Here is an 18,468-nt window from a genome sequence, read left to right as displayed (position 1 = left end):
ACATTTTGCTGAAGCAATTCGGAATTACGTAATTGTGCGATATTATTGTATTTGTATACTTTCTTTTCTTTTCGCTATCGACGAAAGAGCTGGCCCACTGGGCAAGGTGCTTTTCGGTCTGTTGGATCCCTTCGACGGAAATAAAAATAAATAAATAAATAAAAATAAATAAAGAGCTTAGTACTGTGTCCTCCGGGAATTGATCACATTTACAGCTTAGTGCAGTGTCCTCTGGGAACAGGACACGCTAAACGAGGAACATTGAAAAGAAGGACCAGAATATGGAAAGAAGGTGCATGTTGGGAACTGTTGAGACTAAAGAGAATACTTGTCACTATTCTGGTACATGTTAGGCTTTCAGATACATTCTTTTGCAAAAAAATCGAAGCACCATGAAGGGAATGGTTGTTTTTGATGAAATTGTGTATAGCTCATACACAGATAATAAAATGATTAAAAAATCAACGTCATAGTACCTGTTCACGGCTCACAATCACCTACTGAGTGTTCAAATTGGTAGTTGGTCGTACCTTGCTCGATTGATGAAAGGTCTGGTGATCTTGCTGGCCCAGGAAGAGTATCAAACGCACGGAGACAGCCCAGAGATATGCGAGCGGTATGTGGCCTGGCATTATCTTGTTGGAAAATGGCCCCAGGATGACGTGCCATGAAGGGTAATGCAACCGGCTGCAGGATGGTATCAACATATCGTTGAACTGTTAAAGATGACCTGCTGTCATAAGAAATAATGCCCCACACCATTACATCAGTGGTTATGGCTGTATGCCTTTGTAAAACAAAGGCTGATTGGGACTGCTGGCCCCGTCCTCTCCAGACACGAACATGGTGGTCATCTGCTTCAAGAGTGAAGCAGGATTCATTCCTAAACACTATACGATACTAGTCTGATGGCAGCCATGATGATCGGCTGCAACACTACTCCAGACGACTTCTCCGATGTTGTGGCGGTCAAAGACAAACCGTCTTAAAAGCCTCTGCAAGCGTAACTCCGCTTCAGACAAGCGCCGTGAGATGGTAGACGGTACCACGGGAGATATAGACGGGACTGTAGTGCGTTGAATAGACGACAATGATATCGTTGGGCCGGTTCGGGCCTGGCGAACAACTATCCTATCTTGCCTGTCATTTGTGATCCTTGGCCTTCCAGAGCCTTCATTTCTTCGGCAATTTCCTTGTAGCAACCATTGCTGCCAACATCTTTGCACAGCAGTTTACCCTGCAGGTGGTGGCCTATTGCTCGGTATGCCCACCCAGCTTCACGCAACCCTACAATACGACCAGGTTCGAAGTCATTTAGTTGCATGTAAGATCTTCGACATCGTCGTAATGGCATCTTTAGTTGCTTCTTTACGGAATTACAATGGCAGCAACAAAAAGGCAAATTTTCCGCCTCTGTTACTGGCTTTATACTTTGAGAACTACGTACTAGAAATCCGCGCTATTATCGCCATTCCTGTTCATTTGCCTTGAAACTTTGATCATTTGCATGTTCGATCAAGACGTTTTTGCATACCAAATTTTGTCACGATCGCAAAAATCCTTCTTGGTGCTTGAATTTTTTTTTTGCAAAAGAATGCATATTAAAGATATGGTATAGACTCATGTACAGATGTAAAGATGAAATCTGAGCAAGTACATTACAAATTATGAAATACATTAAATGAGTTCTGAATTAATCATAATATTAAACATAATTAAAAGCAAAAGAAAACAAAAACAAAACAAACAAACCAAAAGCACAAGACATTACGTAAATTAATATATGTACAGAGCGGGATGCTGATGGCACAGTGTGCAAGAAAAGAAGTCACTCTAGGCTGTCAGCAATAATTTTAGCAATCGTAGTGCAGTCTCTAATGCGGCTGAGCGCATATTTATTCTTAATTGTGCACTTGAACCATGCCGGCATATTGATTGCAACTGGTCTTTTTAAAAATGAATTCTTTGTGTGCGGGCAATCATACAGATAGTGATCTGGGTCACCAGTATTGCCACAAATGCTTTGGTAGCTGTCTCTTAGGCGAAATATGTGAAGATAGGACATATATGGGCCATGATCTTGTCAGATACTGTGTGAGGCGCAAAGAGCTGCTATGTAAATTCTAGTTTACTTTAAGATGAAAATTATACAGTATTCTGCTTGCGGTGCTCGACTCTCAGTTGTATTGGTATTTTTATACTGAGCAGCTGTGATGGAGAACCTTCTCATACCGGTGGAAGTTTGAAGAAATACGGACCGAGAGGAAATGTGCTTGCTCTGCCGCAAAACATAGTCACTTAAGTTTTATGTAAAGGTGATGGTGCCACATCATGAGGATTTTTGTCAGCTCAGTGAACGCAGTTCTTGGAGTTAACGTTCCTAGTTAAGTAGAAATGCGCCTTTTTTGCGTTATGGAGGATGCGCTTTTTTCCTGATCCACCCTTAATATCCATAACGGCCACTTGCTATTTTTATCATATCTGTAGAGGAAAAATTCGCAAGATCGAGCCGTTGTTGCTCGTTTTCAAGTTGCAATATCCGGACGTGCTGGAATACATAAATAAACATACACAGAACGCAGTGCTGGAGTTTGAGAACTGTAGTTTTCTATACATCTAAACAGAGGGCAACATTTCTTGCAGTACACAAATCTGGAATAATCATATTATGTACTTCAGCAACAACTTCAACAGGAACACAAGGTCGTTCGGATTCGGTCTATCACATGTGCATCCAGTTTCTTTAAAATTTGTTTATCAAATCACTTATGTTTCGCAACACAGGCCTTGTTTTAGCTTATGATTTCGCCAACAGACTTCGGAAGCATTTTCTCCGCTCAGATAAAAAAGCTTTATCAAGCCGCTTCGTTGTCGGTACAGGTCAGTTCGACGCCAACGGTTCGACGCCAGAGTTTCGACGCGTGGTCAATTCGACACGAGATCGTTTCGACGCGGGGTCAGTTCGAAGCCATACTTTTTGCTTTTGTTTAACGCCATACTTTTCGTATTTTTATTTATTTCTAGAATAAGTTTGCATCATCATTGAAATAAATGCGATATGCCGGATATAATATATATTATAATAGATTTTTTTTGAGAAAGACACAAAATTCATTTTCCCTGCTAAAACACACTCCAGAATTGGAAATGTGCTTGACGATATTGCATGCCTAACTTGTAAGTAAACATTTGTCATCTTAAGTATATAATCCTTCACTCTGAGTATGACACTATTGTTAACTGACCCTCCCCATGGACCGACTCTTATGTGTCAGATTAGGGGGGGGTATGAAATCGCTTCAGATTTGTCGTTATCTATTGCCGATTGTCAACGCATGCGCATTTCTTATCTTATGTAAAGAGCCCCGTAATCTATTTGGACGCCAGTCGACATTTTTTAATTCAATGTTAGCACTTGCAGCCGTAGAAATGTCTGGAAGCGGAAAATATATGACTAAGAGAGGTAAAGAAAAGTATGAGCACGATGAATATTTATACATTTTCTATATATAAATATATAGAAAATGGAGCAAAAAAATTGTGGTGTTGTGAAGTTGAATTGTCCAAAAACAATAAATGTAGAGGAAGAATTTACACTGACGCAGTTACGGGTGAATTTGTAAAACTTTTTCGCAATCATGCTCATGAAGGAAATGCAGCACGCGTGGAAGTTGTCCGCACATTAACATCAATAAAGCAAAGGGCTGTTGAAACACAAGAAACTCCCGCAGTAATTCGCATTGAAGAAACACAGGAGCTGTCTGTTGGAGCATTAGGACAGTTTCCAAATAGAGAAGGCCCACCAGCGGCCGAGCGGTAAAGACGCTGAACACTGGTAGTTCGGTCCAAGGTTCGAATCCCGCGAACGGGCTGGCTGCATGGGCGTTTTCGTGGTTTTCCCCATGTGTAACGTGTATACGAGCCAGTTTTCCTTGGAAAGTCCTCCACGAAAGGCATCCCTCCCTTTAGGCAGATAGCCCTCGTGTGCTTTGCCAAAACTGAATAATCCAATCCAATCCAATCCAAATAGAGAAGCTGTAAGATTAGTTATTAAACGACGTAGAAAAGATATAAATGCAGCCCCGTTGCAACCAACTGACAGGGCTTCCATTTTACTGCCAGTAAACTATAAATATTACGGAAAAAATAACGAAAATTTTGCTATCGGCGATTCGGATCTGATGATCAAGACCAAATTTTAATTTTCGGAAAAGACAGTGTCAGCGATTGGAGTCACCGCTTAACAAAAATTTACGCTGATGGAACTTTTAGTCTAGCACCACATCTTTTTTCCCAGGTTTTTGTTATTATGCTCGAATGTGGTGGCTTTGCATTGCCAATCATTTATGCCCTCATTTATCGGACAAGGCGGAAAAAACATATACACGCATGATTGAAATGATTCAAGACAAATGGCCACTTTTAAGCCGAAAAAAATTCTTTGGATTTTGAAATTGCCTTAATTAACACCTTTTCAAGCAAATTTCCAAACGCAGAAATTCAAGAGTGCTTGTGCCACCTTGTGACAATATGAAGTGCAAATTAGCAGAATTCCATTTAATGCAACGATATAATACCGATGCTGATTTTGCTCTCAATGCACATATGATTCCTGCGTTAAGTATTGTGCTTATCGAAGAACTTGAAAATGCTTTAGAAGTTTTGAGTGCGAATTTACGAGTTAACCCATTAGCCGCTGGTGTTGCGTTGACGCAACAGTCAAAATAAATGCGTATATAAATATAACTACCTAAGATATTTTATACCAGCAGATGATTTTGTGTAGGGAATATTATGAAGATTATTTCTGTAAAAAATATTTGCCTTCAACAATAATTTTGTTTATAATAATTAATCTCATACTTTAAGCAAAATTTAAGCAAAATTTTCGACTGGGTATTTTTGCTGAAAATATTTAATGAAAGAATCGCCATCTTTATGAGTGATCTATTTTTAGTTAAGGTCACCGTTTATCAGAACATTACATCAGTCAGATGTTTATATTTGTGTTGGGAAGCAAGGGAAAACAGGTGTTGCGTTGACGCAACGTCAGCAGGAAACAGGTAGTCAAACTCCTTTTTCATTCAACTCAACCTCATTCCATTCGATGTTCTGGTTCATGTTCTGATTGTTTAAAAATACCTAGAACAAGGTATCTTACATTAGAAGAAGCTCTTCAAAGATTTTTTGATAAAGAAACAGATGATGATAATGTTAATAATGACCAGAATGAAACTGATATTGTTGTTGTTCTCCCAGAAATTCCAGAGGCTAATGACGAAGAAGAAAGGAATATCAATGTCTTAAATAATGATAATGATATTTTACCAAATGATACTGCTGGGGAAGTTGAAATTCACGTAAGAAGTAAGTTTCAGCCTTCTAAAAGCACTTACAGTCATACTAAAAAGTTTAAAAGCAGAAGACCGAAATCTTGAAGTGGATAAAAAAGGAACTGTTAGTTATATCTCAGGAAGAACATGAAGAAAGAGATAGAACAGAAATTATAAAAGACAAAACACAAGGTAAAACTAGTGCACAGATTTTCGATTTCTTTTTTCGTTTAGACATTTACTCTCTTTTCGTTGAACAGACAAATATATATATATACGCTCAAAAAAAAAAAAAAAAAAAAAAAAAAAAACAGATTTTATTGCAGCTGAAGCTTATATGAGAAGATTTATTGGAATATTATTGCTTACAGGATATCATTCTTTACCTCAAGAAAAAATGTATTGGTCTTTTGATAAGGACATTTCTGTTCCTGTTGTACGAGAATTGATATCACGTTTGCAGTACAGGAATATGAAGCAGAATTTGCATTTGACAATAATCAAATTGACAGTACTGATAAATTATATGAGGTCAGACCGTATCTAAACTTACCAAATATCACCACTTTTTACTACTGGAAATATAAAGTCTCTTTTAGATTTCAGACGCGAGAATGCATTATTCCTTTTGCAAACTCCTATTGAGAGTGTAGAATTAGCCAGAAAGAGATCAGCAACAGGAAGACCTAGTAAATTGAGCATTCAAAAACCATTGAATGGAGATGGTAGACATTTTATCGTAAAGTCCGTTGATAACAAAAGACTTTGTTGTAAATAGTAACATAGCCAGACTGTTTATAGATGCAAAGTATGTAATGTAGCTTTACATCATGATTGTAATCAAGCTTTTCATGCTTGAATCTTTCAAATGAAATAATCTGCATTTGTAAAAGAAACACACTGTATATTTTAATATTAACTTAATTACAAGTAAAGTGATTTGTAGATTTATAAAACGTTATACAGCTAAAAAACAATCCTGCGCTCCACTCAAAAGAAGCATCACACGAGTACAATCCTACTCACTCAACATCCGTAGTCTTATTCCGCTGAAGTTGCGCGAGCGCAACACTCGCGTTTTCCACAGGTAAGAGCATTTTTTTAATTTTCAATGTAAATTTATGTTATAAATGCTTAATTTAATATTTGTTATTATTTTCATGAGAAAAGAAACATTCCTTGTAGTTTTGGCGGTTAATGGGTTAAACCCAATTTTAGATTACTTTGAAGATTATTGCTTTGGAAGGATTCAGAGAAATAATCGTCGCCGTCGTCCTACTTTTAAACCAGAAATGTGGTCATGTTATGCTAGAACCTTAAATAACGAAGGACGCCCCAATAATTTCGCGGAAGCAGCGCACAGGCGTCTACAGTCCGAATTTGGTGTTTCACACCCCACATTATGGAAATTCAGAGATGGTCTCAGACGTGTTCAGAAATCAATTGATCAATGTTATGAACAATTTGTACATGGAGATGAACCGCCGCACAAGCGGAATAGGTATCTACGAGCTAATATGAGAATTAAAGTAATAGTTGAAGATTTTGAAAATCGAGAACTAATGGAATCCCTGAAAGGTGTGGCGCATAATTTTGCAATGGATTAGTATAATAACAGTTCTGTGATGTAATCTTATTTATCTCTAATTTTATTTATGTGTAATCTTATGTATCTGTAATCTTATTTATCTGTAATCTTATTTAGCTGTAATTATATTTGTCTGCAATATAATTTCTTTGTAACCATATGTTTATTTACCATTTCTGTATTTTGCCTTTTTGATGCTGTTTTGTGAAATAAATAAATAAAAAAAAAAAACAACCTCCCTCATGTTCCGGGGCCTTGACGTTGGCGAAGGGGCTTCTCACTAATCTGGGACACAAAAAATATCTAGAACACTTTCACACATATATTTATTTCAAATATGCATGCAAACAATCGCTAATTCAATAAATAAAAATCAGTTATATTAATTATTTATATTACTTCATATTTATTCTAAAAATAAATAAAAATAGAAAAAAAATATGGCGTCGAACTGCCCCTGCGTCAAAACGTACGGCGTCGAAACGTTGGCGTCGAAACGACCTGCTTCGCTTCTTTGTTTCTCTGTATCCTCTTGTGAGCATGTTCGAACACCTTACTGAAGAAACAGTCTTTTTACACTGCTTATTAAAGATTTTTCACAGCAATGCTTTACACATGGAGTTCTCTGTTTGGTGCGTCAACTATCTATCCCTGTGAATTATGCAAAGAGAGGAGATGCGTCAGTGAACTCCTCTCTGTGTTGTCTTTGGTACTTTACAATATTCTTCTTTGCAAACGTCTTACGCCGCCAATTTTCCTCATACGTGTATCCCTGATGCAGATCCTTGATACAGATCCTTGATACAGATCAATTGATGCAGAAAAACAGTGGGTGTTGCCTCTGGAAAATTTGGAAATTTTTTCTTTGTAAGTATAGCTGTGAGAGCTTTATTATTTTAAATCATCACAATCTCGAGAGAATACTTTCAAATAACAATATTGGAAATTTCATTCGATTGGTTGAGTGGATAGGCCACTAGTGTTTACTATATCGGAGCATTTTTAAGACTACCCTATATGTATCTGCATTGAACATTTGTGAAACCCAACTAAAAGCTATAAAATAAAGGAAAAATAATAATATAATAAAGGAAAAATAAATATATGCATCAGTCCCAAATGTCGCCAGTAGCCAGATGATATACTAGTGCATCCTCGTTTGTATTGATCTTCCAGAAGGTGTTGCATATATTCATTCTCAAACATACACGTTCCTTTAGAAGTTTTTAAATAGCTAGATGGCACTTCGTGTGCACTAAAGTTAGCTTATTTGAACATATACATTGCTGACCTTATGCCCAATTGAAGTACTTCTGATTCCGGTGATTCGTTTAGATTAACGAGCAGATGATATAATGTATGCAAAACCCAGCTGATGTGCAGTTGGCTTCACGTGATATAAACATTGAACAGTTTCCGATGCTTCAATGTTTTTTCCTTATGTGAAGATTGCGAGTGGAGCTGTGCAGTTAGGAACTCCGCTTGTATTCAGTTTGCATCTTCTTTAGATAGCAGACGAAAGTTTTTTGCACTGTGTAGTAGAGTTAAACTAATAGTGTGATGTCTAAAAGAAAGAAGGTTTTAACAGAAGAAAATGATATTCGAATTATAAAGCTCATGAGTGCTATTTCGAGCCCATGCGTGGCTATTTTGAGACCAAAATCTCTAGATTTAAGTGAGAATAGCGATACTGATACCAAAATTTTCTCAGAGACTGAATTGGAAGTTTGCTTTTCTTTCACCTCACAATCCAGCAGAACAGTGGGCACTCCGTCATGAACTCGATCAGTTAACTAATTGCAGCCGTATGAATTTACGGAAATTGCAGAAGTAGACTTAACTCAAAGTTATGAAAATGACATCGAATTTTACTCCATTTTTTTCGATAATCTAATGAACATAATAGTTGAAGAAACTAATAATTTCTATGAACAAAATATGAGCGAAAACGCATCTTCAACCAAAATCGACGTACTCTTGTAGATGTGACAAAAACGAGGGGATACCTAGGATTAATTAATCTGTTGGATTGGAATAAATAAAAAGTTCGACCTGAAAATGTGTTTCATAACTAATAAAATGATAGTGACAAGATAATCACACTTTTTTATCTCATTCTGATTCCTTTATGCTATAATATTTGATCATATATTTTATTATACATTCATGTCCATAAATTAAGGATAATTCGGTGTCACGCGGAAATCGAACTCTAAAATAAATATATCACCTGTAAAATCACTACACACATCTTCAAGAATCATATGCAAATTTCAGGAAGTAACCAGATGACACCGATGGTACGTCACAATGACGAGAGTGTAAGAAAGGGATATATAAGGAATACAAGCAAAGAAGTAAAATTGTCCGCACGCGCTTTATAAGCATTTCAGTGCAATAACTGAATAGTTATGACACAAAGAACGTATTTGGATGATTTTTTACGTAGTAGAATTATCATCCGTCTGGAATGTGGGCGTACCCAACTGGAAGTATCAGACGAACTTGGAATTGCCCAGAGTGTCATATCCAGGCTTTGGCAACGATTCCAAGATGATGGTAATGTGAGTAGACGTTACAGCACAGGTCGCCCCAGAGTTACAACGCCGAATGAGGACCGGTATTTGGCAGTTACTGCCAAAAGAAACAGACGGAGCACAGCCTCAGACCTGTCTCGTCAGCTCTCTTCAGCCACTGGTACGACAATTTCAAGGCAGACCGTGTACAGACGCTTAGGGCAGATTGGTCTATATGCTCGTAGACCTGTCAGATGTGTTCCACTTACTGCAACTCACTGTCGCTTGCGGTTAGCCTGGAGTAGAGATGCATGCATTGTGGACACAGCAACAGTGGGCTTGTGTGATGTTTTCAGACGAGTCCAGGTTTAGCTTGCAGTCTGATTCTCGCCGGACTTTCATATGGAGAGCTCCAGGTACCCGTTACCACCAAGAAAATATCATTGAACGACACCGTTACGGTGGTGCAGGAGTGCTCGTTTGGAGTGGAATTATTCTGGGTTCCAGAACTGACCTGCATGTTCAAATTGGAACCATGACAAGCCAAATCTATCGGGACGTCATTCTGGAAAAACATATACGTTTTTTACTGGGCGCAATGGGCGCACAATTTGTGTTTATGGATGACAACGCCCATCCTCACCGTGCAAACATCGTAAGCGAATGCCTTCAATCGGAGGATATCACACGTATGGACTGGCCAGCATTCTCATCGGACTTGAATCCAGTAGAGCACGTGTGGGACATGCTTGGCCGACGAGTTGCAGCCCGTGAACCTCCTCCTACATGTCTACCGGAACTTCGGAGAGCATTGCTTTTTGAGTGGTGTAATATCCCCCAAGATCAGATCGATAATTTGATACTCAGCATTCCTAGGCGTTGTACGGACTGTATTGCATCGTCTGGGAGACATACAATGTATTAACAATCATACCAACCATGTAATATTGGTTTTTTGTAAATAGTTTTTTTTGTAATTTCCTCCAGGGAGAAAAAATCGCTAATTTTTTTAATAATATCAAACATATAGCATCTTTTTTTGCTCTTTACCTTTTGTTTAATAAATAAGCTTTACAAATAAGTCAAATTTGTTTTGCTTCTAACTCTTCCTTTACCTAATTTTGCATCATCCTTAATTTATGGACATGAGTGTATTTTACGTATGTTAGATAGAAATTTAAGTTAAGTTTTTTACAACATTTCATCAAGCTGAGTCAAATATTTTATTTTTCATTTAGATTTTAATTACATTTTTTTTTCAGAATCTCTTGATATTCTGTATTTGTGATTATATTCGTGTTAGATACCATTATAAAAAAATCAAAACAATTGATAAAAATCTTTTTAATGATATATATATTTTTTTTAAATTTAGGCTTAGCAACGCGAAATATGCCGTCTTGCGAGATCGTCCTACTGCAACAACACACCATCTTCAAGGTGAGTTGCGCTAAGCGGTGTGCCATCTCGTAAGAGGATTAAGTGCTGATGCATCTATGATGACCCGTTCTGAAGGGGTTAATGCACTTCATGATACCACATACAGAGGAAATGGCCATGCAACTGTAACTATTACTTAAACAGGTAATCCAAAGCACCATCTAGATGAGCGCGCAGACGAGTGCTCAAACAATGACGAATGCAGACATGCGATAATGATGTTCTTTTCTCTTCTTATTTTTTTAAAATTTCATGTAAATGTATTGTAATTTAGTAGTAATTCGATGTTTACTAGTGATGGTTTTCTACATTTGGTGTCCACCCATAGATACGAGTATAGTATGAATATCATGTAAAGAGGAAAAGTTATCTCATTTCTAGCGTACAGCGAGTAAACTTGAAAGACGAGATATCTCGTCCGCCGCTACGAAAGTGTCAAAACTAGAGTAATTTGTTCTAATATTAGAGATTCCCTCCCAGTGGCAGGCTCTTGCCATTGGGGGCAGAACTGGTGGCCATTTCATTATGGAGGCACCTAATAAGCTGTCACCTCTACCTTCTAGGAAGGGACAGACAATTTTATATCCATGCCTTCTCCGGGATTCAAACCCAGACCGTTTGGTGTCGCAGTCAGGCTCCTCTAAACACGATAACGTCTGGGCGGCATATTAGACATGTGAAGGCGGACTAAATCGAAAAAAAATTCGCATTGCATTTCAATATATTTCCTTGAGGCTTCTTTACATTAATCGAGCATTGAGCTATCTTTCATGTCCTAATAGATTTAAGAAAAGCTATGTGAAAACTGAATTTATAGCATTAGTGTTAATTTGAGTATTATTTCATAGAGGATATTATACAAAAAGAATAATATTACAAATATTACCGTATCTCCTTCTCTTGGTTGTGGAGGATCGATAGATATTGTTACATTTGGTGGAGGAACTGAAAATAAAAAAGAATATAATAAATGAGAAGGAAAGGCTATTGGAGTAGAATAAATACTATCTCATACATACTACATGCACATTTTTAGTATATGAGCCATATACTCCTTTGTACATGGTTTACTAATAAAAATTTTTTACATATATATTTGTAAAATACGTATGGATGGTAGTAATTAATAAGTCAGTATGGAACCGATAATCAACATAACGAGCAGCTTTAGGTTTATTGCTTCTCATATATCTGGTGAAAATCGTGCAAAAGGGATCTGTGATAGTAAATTCATTTATTAATATCTCCGCTATTTTTGTCATATCAATATATATTGCGCTTTGTATTTAATTTATGAAGTTATATTTTTATACCAGTCGAAGGGCAGATGTACCAGCTTGCCAATACCAGCTTTGAAGCCATTTCATTGAAAATACTGCAATCTATGGAATAATATCTAAAGAACAGGCTGATAGGTGAATGGCAATTATTGAAAACAAATACTGAGTACAATTATATAATACTTCATTGTTTACATAAAAAGTACATGATGTGCTTTTGAAAAGGTGTCTGACTGCATACTAAATTATACGTAGTTCGTAGTTCATTCCGTATAACTGGGCACTTAACCATAAGTTCTGAAATGAATCTTCTGGCTGTCAGTTACGTTAATTCTATAGCTGCGTCAGAATATAGACATCCGTTATGCCAGCGTATCATGTAGTTTCAACAACTTTACATCGATGCATCATGGAAAAATACTTAGAAATGTACTTTCCACACGAAAATCTATCAATTAATGCCAGAGAGTTGTTCACTGTGTTAAAATAAATTCAATGATGTTTTAAATTCTCATAGCGTCAAGAAAAATAATAACAGCTATAAGTTGCGAATATAATTGTTGAAATAGTTTACATAAGAATAGAAACGGGTGAGAGTACATTTCTGTAACAGTCTTTTCATAATACAATATATGATCAAATCGTGCAAGCGGCCGAGCTTTTAAAGTACCGTTATAAATGGAGACTCTGCTGTACATTGTTAATAATTTTGTTACCAAAAGTATGATACACATAAGTATACGAACAGATGAACACATTACTATGACAGTCAGTTCACTATGTGTAGAATAAATTTTCAGATACACTGAGTTCTTAAAACACTACCAAAATGACAGAAAGACTACCAAGATGACCAAAATGACAATTGCTACAACCTAATGTACTATACTACACTACTACTAAATTTTGCATCAAATTTACTTGCTATTAGAGTGTTTTTACACCAATACGTCAAACAAATTTACTTCAATATCAGCACCAACACAACAATTACTCTTTTACAGGAGACTATAATAATTACTGTGTCAAACTGTTCACTTAAGAGAACAAGTTTTTGATTAGATGTTTTAATATACAGAATAAAAGTTAACACTTATATTGATCGAACGGTGCTCACTAGTGGCTGAGTCAATAAGACCACTGAATGCTGGTAGTTTGAACGGGTTAAAACCCAAACCGAATGGTGGCTGCATGATTAGTTCTCGTTCTATTCCCTGTGCTGAACGTAAATGAGATTCAGTTTAATATAGACATTCTTCCAGTATTTCTGTTTCTATGCAGATAGGTCTTCTGTGCTTTGCCATATTCAAATAACCTAAGGTATTTAGAAAACCCTCTTATCCACAATGCTTTCCTAAAATTTTAGACTATTTAAAAATTGTGTAGTTAGAAATACATGTATTCGAAGAATTTATGGAAATAAAGATGTGAAACCACCTTTTTTTCGAACACTGTATATATAAAATACGTGTATTGCTGTCGAAGTTTGATTATTGAGGCATTAATTTTAAGATCTAATCAAGAAATTACTGTTGTTTTCAAAACTTAGCGAATTTTATAAACTAACGTATTGTATTAACTTTTCGAGGCTTTAACACTTTCAACGTTAAGATTAATTATCCAGAAGTGAAAGAATCAGAAACTGATAAATTTGTCCCATCTTCTCGGGCTTAATGTTCCGCCTTTACATATCTTTCAGCACTACAGTTGCAATAAACATATATGCTCTCTATAGCTATCTTATATATTAAAAGAGACTTGTTGTGTTCCGAAATTTTAAAATAAAATGTTAATGTCGCTACAGAAAGTAAAATGGTATCCTAATTAAGTTAAATTGAATGAGGAGGGATTGCAATGTTATCACGTTCAGACAGAAGGAGACTGTGAAACAAATGATGATTTATGTTATAGCAAAAGCAAACAGTCATAAAATCCACATCTAAAAAAAAATCCATATTACAGATACCCAGAGAAGTAAAAAGAATAAGCAGCGACGTTTCAACATGGCTTAGTTCGCTTATTATTCAAATTATAATAATTTATGTTTTAATTTTATTGAAACATTTATTAGCTAAGTCCGCTTTGAGAAATATATAACATTATATTTCTAGCTCTTACTAATTCTGTAAAATAAAAACATCCTAAAAATAGACATTATTTTATAAATTTCGTTACATTAGCTTACTGGCATATCTTCCGATTTACTTATTAATACTGAGATTTCTTGATGTTTAAGTTTTTCTTGCACATTTGTGCATATCAGGAGCAAAGTAAGCACTTTAATGATAGATTTATAAATATATTGTATACCTTCACCGTAATTTTATCCTATTTTTGTTCATCACAATTATTTCTGCTTCATAATTGTATTCTTCATCATAATAACTAACTGTTTATATGAAGATCTAACGACCATATTGTTCAAAACCATTTAGGATGAAAATTTCGAAATTATTTTGAATATGTTTTCTATACCACTACAAAAAAATTAAGTTTATACCTAGAAATCTCCATAAACCTTTAACAGCTTCTCAACTTCCGACTGTTATGAACCTAATTACCTGTTAACAGTGCACTGGAGAAAATAGAGCAAAGTACGTAAATGATAAGCAAATTAGTTCTCTTGATCTTGAAAACGAATTTTCGAAAGGGGTAAGTGATGCTCGAAATAATATTTTATGACTGCGTAATAACAGATCCCCAGATATTAGATACATCGAAGAGTAACTCAGTCATCATTCAAGCGAAAGGGTGAGTTTTGTAAAACAGGTTTAAACTCTGTAACCGATATTGCTTAGACATAATGAAAAGAAGCTCCGCGTATTAATGTTGACATAATAATTCTTCATTCATATCGTAAATTCATCAATCATTTTTTGTCACACGTTGATATCACATCGTCAGCATATTTCATCTTTTTATTTCACCATACCTTCATCACAGGCCCACCAGCGGCCGAGCGGTAAAGACGCTGAACACTGGTAGTTCGGTCCGAGGTTCGAATCCCGCGAACGGGCTGGCTGCATGGGCGTTTTCGTGGTTTTCCCCATGTGTAACGTGTATACGAGCCAGTTTTCCTTAGAAAGTCCTCCACGAAAGGCATCCCTCCCCTTAGGCAGATAGCCCTAGTGCGCTTTGCCATAATTAAATACACACACACACACACCTTCATCACAGTTTTCTATTGGCATTTAATTTGAATAAAAAATTAATATTCGATATAATATTTAACATCTGTGGCTAAAGACTCAAACATTTTAAAACATATTTAACTAACATCCGCATTTACTTCAAATAAAAATACAGATATTAACTAACTATTTACATGAAGATCTAAAGACCCCATAGTTCAAAACCATGTGGGATAAAAATTCGAAATTATTTTGAATAGGTTTTCTACATCTCCCTGAAAAGTTTAATTTTATAACTAGAAACCTCCTTTAACCTTTTATGGTTTCTCAATTTTCAAGGTACTATCAGGAACCTAATCATCTCTTAGAGTACACAGAGGAAACTGGAGCAAAGTACGCAAATGAGAAGCAAATTAGTTCTTTTGATCTTGCGAACGATTTTTCGAAAGGGGCAAGTGCTGCTTGAAAGAATATTTCCTAACGGCGTAATAAAAGACCCCAGATATTAAATGCGTTGAACAGTAACTCAGTAATCTTTGAAGCTAAAAACTGGGTTTTGGAAAACAGTTTTAAGCTCTGTAACGGATTTTGTATAAGGACGATAAAAAAGGGAACTTTAGTGCATGGTTACGTTGACAGTACAGGAACATGATGATTCAATAAGCTTTTTTAATTTGTGCGAATAGCCTATATATATATTTCATTTACTCTTTACGCCATCATATTAAATTTCGGAAGTAATTTTGTCTTACTACTTTCATTAATAAGACGAAGTTTTAATATTATTTACCTGCTACTTCAACGTTAGTAGCTATCCAATTTGGAATATAAGAGACGAAATTAATTTAAGTTATGTTATCTTAGCACAAAAGTTCAATTAAATAGAAGTTTCATTACATCTTATTCTTCAGAGTATATATGAAGTACATTCAATTATATTTCCACTATTTACTGATACTCTATAACATAATTATTTAATTAATAGAAACAAACTTACTAACGTATATGGTGAGTGCTCTCCAAAAATGCTTAATGGCATCTAGATGCATTTCTGCCTGAATTTTAAGTTAGGAAAAAATTTCTAAAAGGCTGTTACTATGGCCTTTTAGAAATTTAAATCCGCAGACACGTTGTTAAATAAGTTAAAATAGGAGAGGGATCAGGAATAAACTGTGAATATAAGGCTTGCATAACATTAGTATTTCACTGAACTTCCTTAGAAAACGTAACATAAAATTGATTCACGCTATTTATATTGTACATTTTAATTAAAAATTATCAGTATAAGAAATTATTAGCTAAATTATTTTAGTCTTGAGAAATTTCTAAATGGACTATGTTTAATCCTTTTAATGAACTATCCAAAGTGCATTCTACATATTCCATTCTGCGAAATATGAGCAAATAATTTAAAGGAAATTTATATCGCTGTTTTAAGTAGTGACTTAAGGCTATATTTATGCATTTAATTCCACTAAGTGTTTAGATTTGACTTCAGCAATTGTAAATGGCAATTGCACAAGCATGCTACTCTTAGAACATTTCGGAAGACATTCATTAACTAGCAACGCCTATACTTCAGTTTAGAATTAGATTATCATACTTACTAACTGATAGATTCGTGACCTACTTCTGGAAACAATGTTCAACTTAGAGAAATCAGACGCTAATTTCGCAGTTTGAAATGTACCATTTTAAGATTGTTTGGGCAAGCGAAAGTAATAGCTATTTTCCGTCGGAAGAAGTACTATATTAACAACGAAATACAATATTCTCTATTAATTACATTACTGTGCATTTCTTGTAATTTAATTCTAGAGTTATTACTAAAACTGGGGTAATTTGTAAGTAATACTATTAATAATAATTCTTAATCTGCTAATTCTAAGTAGTAATTATTAATCTGCTAATGAAACTGTTGTCCAGAAAATAATATATTGTTTTAACGTTAAATTCGATCCGCTGTTGAATAATTTCCACTGTATAAACATTTCTCGCAATTTTGTTCAGTGTTAACCAGGTTTACAGTCGGTTCCTAAAGTAATTACAAAATAGAAGCTTGTAACAATTCCTTGTCATTATTACAGAGGAGATTGAGAGATCAAATGGGTTTGGTAAAGAAATTCATAGTATGTTTATAAATGCCTATGATAAATTCACAAGTATCTCTGAAAAAAAACCCAATTTGCAAAAATCATTCTTCAAACTGATCGACAACTGTGTAATGGAACTGAAAATATAGCACAAAAGGAATTAACGGAAGAGTATTTCAGGTACTTTTTACATGCTCCTAAACACTGCCTGATGCTAAAAGAACATTATCCCTGTTAAAGGCATTTTCATTAACAGAATGCGTTCCCCCCCGAAGAAACATCGTATTGTTACATATACATCAAAATGACAAAGTCAGTTTACGCGATGATATGTTTTAATGCAATTATGTTGAATATCTAAAACCTTTCATTTCTTTGAATATTACAAGAAATACTTTAAAGACTTTAATACAAAGTAAGGAGATTTTTTTGTTTATATCTGCATGCATATTTCCTGATCTGCTGTTCCATACCAGCCTGGGCTCTAAAATAGGCATTTAAAAGGCATTAATTCGTTCTCGTATATCTTCAAAAATTTCGCACTTAGATTCGGAACGTTTTATATTTAACTTATTAAAAGACAATAAATATTTTAATAATTGGCCTTCACCATCAACGGAATCCATCAAAAAGTCACTAGATATAGATTTTGTATTTACAATTTCCTCGCACTTCCAGAGCCAAAATTCATTTCAGCCTACTTGAGAAATTTTGTATTTGGATGATATTCATATAGGCGATTGATACTTCTGAAGTATGCTTTTAAGTATTTGATGTAACGAAAACACAATGTTTCCAATGCTTTCCTCAGCTGGTTCAATTTCTTGCTATTGTAACTGAAATGTTTACGGTCTTTGCTCAAATATAGCGAATGATCCGGAGGATAAAGTTTCTATAAAATACATTTTAACAGTAATAACTACAGTATGTAACAATTTTAAGGGTAATAACTAAATACGCAATATTTTTTAGCGGTATAACAAATATATCCAAAACTTTAGTATCGTAAAAAAAGGAAATACAGGGCTGAAACAAATCCTACTATATTTTCTGCCAGGTTAATATTATTAAACTTCCGTCTTGTAAA

General features: G+C 35.3%; 1 protein-coding gene across 3 annotated transcripts in view; it reads right to left on the bottom strand.

The window, feature by feature from the left end:
• LOC118186316 (adhesion molecule nephrin-like) overlaps positions 1 to 18,468 on the bottom strand; it is a 1,043,604-nt gene that overhangs the window by 223,437 nt on the left and 801,699 nt on the right. For all 3 annotated transcript variants that reach the window (XM_085809008.1, XM_085809009.1, XM_085809010.1), the window contains exon 12: positions 11,764 to 11,822. In XM_085809008.1, the coding sequence (XP_085665134.1) occupies positions 11,764 to 11,822 (59 nt within the window). The remainder of the gene's footprint in view (positions 1 to 11,763; positions 11,823 to 18,468) is intronic.

The sequence above is a fragment of the Stegodyphus dumicola genome, chromosome X2 (genome assembly GCF_044657685.1).
Source record: "Stegodyphus dumicola isolate Sdum_Otavi_A_Nest chromosome X2, ASM4465768v1".
Taxonomy (NCBI): Eukaryota; Metazoa; Arthropoda; class Arachnida; order Araneae; family Eresidae; genus Stegodyphus; species Stegodyphus dumicola.
Note: the sequence above shows the minus strand (reverse complement) of the source record. Positions and strands in the feature narration are given on the sequence as shown.